Source organism: Alosa sapidissima, chromosome 19, assembly GCF_018492685.1.
Source record: "Alosa sapidissima isolate fAloSap1 chromosome 19, fAloSap1.pri, whole genome shotgun sequence".
Lineage (NCBI taxonomy): Eukaryota > Metazoa > Chordata > Actinopteri > Clupeiformes > Clupeidae > Alosa > Alosa sapidissima.
This window is the reverse complement of record NC_055975.1, coordinates 16,577,001-16,579,500: the sequence shown is the minus strand read 5'-3', so window position 1 is coordinate 16,579,500 and position 2,500 is coordinate 16,577,001. Positions and strand designations below refer to the sequence as shown.

General features: G+C 46.4%; 1 protein-coding gene across 4 annotated transcripts in view; it reads right to left on the bottom strand.

The window, feature by feature from the left end:
- sptb (spectrin, beta, erythrocytic) overlaps nt 1-2,500 on the bottom strand; it is a 38,907-nt gene that overhangs the window by 12,681 nt on the left and 23,726 nt on the right. For all 4 annotated transcript variants that reach the window (XM_042071484.1, XM_042071485.1, XM_042071487.1 and 1 more), the window contains 2 exons: nt 1,913-2,050; nt 401-1,160 (listed from right to left, as the gene is read on the bottom strand). In XM_042071484.1, coding sequence (XP_041927418.1) covers nt 401-1,160; nt 1,913-2,050 — 898 coding nt within the window. The remainder of the gene's footprint in view (nt 1-400; nt 1,161-1,912; nt 2,051-2,500) is intronic.

Below are 2,500 nucleotides of genomic sequence, written 5' to 3'. Positions count from 1 at the left end.
AAAAGGAATAATGAAAGACATCTTTGAACATGTAGGGCAATAAATGTTTCAGGGATGCAAAAATAGAAAAGGTGAACTCTCATTCGCCAGTCCCAGTCCCAGTCTTAGAGAAAAAAAGAAATGAATCCTGCATTCCTGCAATCCTGCAATTATCTGCATTCTATCCTGTATGTTTAGTTTAAGTATCTTGAAGTCATATACGCCACCATTTCAGTCAGACAGTAATGGAACAGCTAGATATATTTAGTTAAACAGGTTATACATGGAATCAAACTGGTCTACTGTTTATATATCCACGATTAAAATACTTTTTCTGTATTTTGTAAAAAAAACCCTTCAATGTTACTACTGTGTTTAATAAAACCTCACACCTTTTCTTACTTCAAACAAATGTTCCTACCTGATTGTTCAGGACAGCGTCCACTTGCTTGGCGTCCCTCATGAACTGCTGGAAGCCGAGACCCTGGTCCAGGAAATTCTTGCGGCTGTCCCACATCTTGTGTAGCTCGTCCCAGCCTTTGTCCAGGCCCTTGAGCCTCTGCTCCAGCTGCTGGTACTGCGGGTCATCCTCCTGGCCCTGGGTGACGGCCGCACCCATGTCCCTCACCTGGTGGTAGTCCTCCTCGTGTCCGTCCATGTCGGCGCGCACAGCGTCGTGGAGGCTCAGCAGCTCCTCGGCCTCGGGCAGGTTGCCGGGCATCTCCTCGGACGCGATGGCCTTCTGCGTCTTGAAGAGCCACGCCTGGAAGTCGTCCATGTCCTGCAGGAAGGTCTGCAGCTTGCTGACCTCGCCCAGCGAGTCCTCGCGGTCCTTTAACGTGCGTTTCAGCGTGTCCCAGGCCTTGTCCAGTGACGCCTGGCGCTCCCGGATGCGGTCGGCGCTCTCGGGGTGGTCTCGGGCTAGCCGCTCGGCCTCGCCACGCAGCGAGTCCAGCTTGTCCTGGATGGCGGCCAGGTCGCGCTCCATGCCGAAGAGCTTGCGCTGGATGGTCATGACGGCGGCGAGGTCGTTGCCCAGGTCCTGCGTGGACTCGATGACGCGCGTCTTGTCCTTGATCCACGTCTCCGTCTCGCTGCAGTCCAGGCCGTAGTTGTGCAGGCTGAGGGCCAGGTCCACCTTGTGCTTCTTGTCCTCCACCATGGCCTTGAAGGCCGCCCACCTGAGATGATACACAACACATGAGCAACTGTCACACAAGCACCAGCCCAACAAGACTATAGCAAAGCAAGAACAGTGGAGCAGAGCTAGTTCAATTGAAGAAATAAGAAGTCATTAATTATTGTGTATCAATCCATAATAAATTGCAAGAGCATAACCAATGCAAAATACAATGAGTAATACAACAGTATAAAAACGTATAAACGTATAAGTTATAAAAACCAATATGGCACCAGTGAGAGTGGGTTGGTAAAGGATATACCCACACTTGTGGTTCCACCGTAGGCTTTCGAGTTACAACCAAATTTTAAAGACATTAAATTCTGTTTTCTGTCATTCATTTTCATTTGTTCCTCCTCCACCCCCCCCCCCCCCCCCCCCACCCCCCAAAAAAAGTTCTTGGTGTCTACTGTTACCAAGCAATGGGAAATGTCACTCTGTAGCCAAGTTGAGTGAGGGAGGCTATATGTGAAAATAAGAATTTTCATACTATCACTTGCTTTTCCTCACATTACATGTTAATCTGAATAGTCATCCTACTGGATTCACTTCATTTTCTCTCTCTCAATCTCGCTGTCAAATGCAACGTCATAAAATCGCTGTTCTATTGCTTTACAAGTGCAAAAAATTCAGAGTGAAGATGTCCTGGGATTAAAGGCATTAAAGGCCTCTCGTCCAGTCGCATATTAATAAATAGCTTGACTGAACTTGTATAATAATGAATTGGAACACACAACAAGCTCAGATGTTCACCTCTTATTGAGTCTTGTCTGACATTCCTTAACCTCCTTGGTGCGGGGATGTCTGCTGTCCTCTAGCTGCTTGGCTGCTTTGTTGACATCGTCCACCCGTGCCTGCATGTTGTCCATTTCTGAGGCCAGGATAGCCAGTCTAAAAAAATTAATTATTAAGAAGCAATACAATAATATACATCCATTAGAAGTCAGTATTATAAAGGTAAAGAAGAGTATTTAGCAGATGCTTTTAACCGAAGCGACATAATTACTTATTGCCTATGTGTATCTGTTATTGTCCCAGTTCTTCATTCAAACTTTGAAAATGTAATGTTTTTTAAATCTTTGAGGTTAAACAAACACACACACACACACACACACACACACACATACACACACACACACGCACACACACACACACACACACACACACACACACACACACACACACCACACATACACACACACACACACACAAACATACCACACATACACACACAAGCGCACACGCACACACACACACACACACACACACACATACCACACACACACACACACACATACACACACACACACACACAAACATACCACACATACACACACAAGC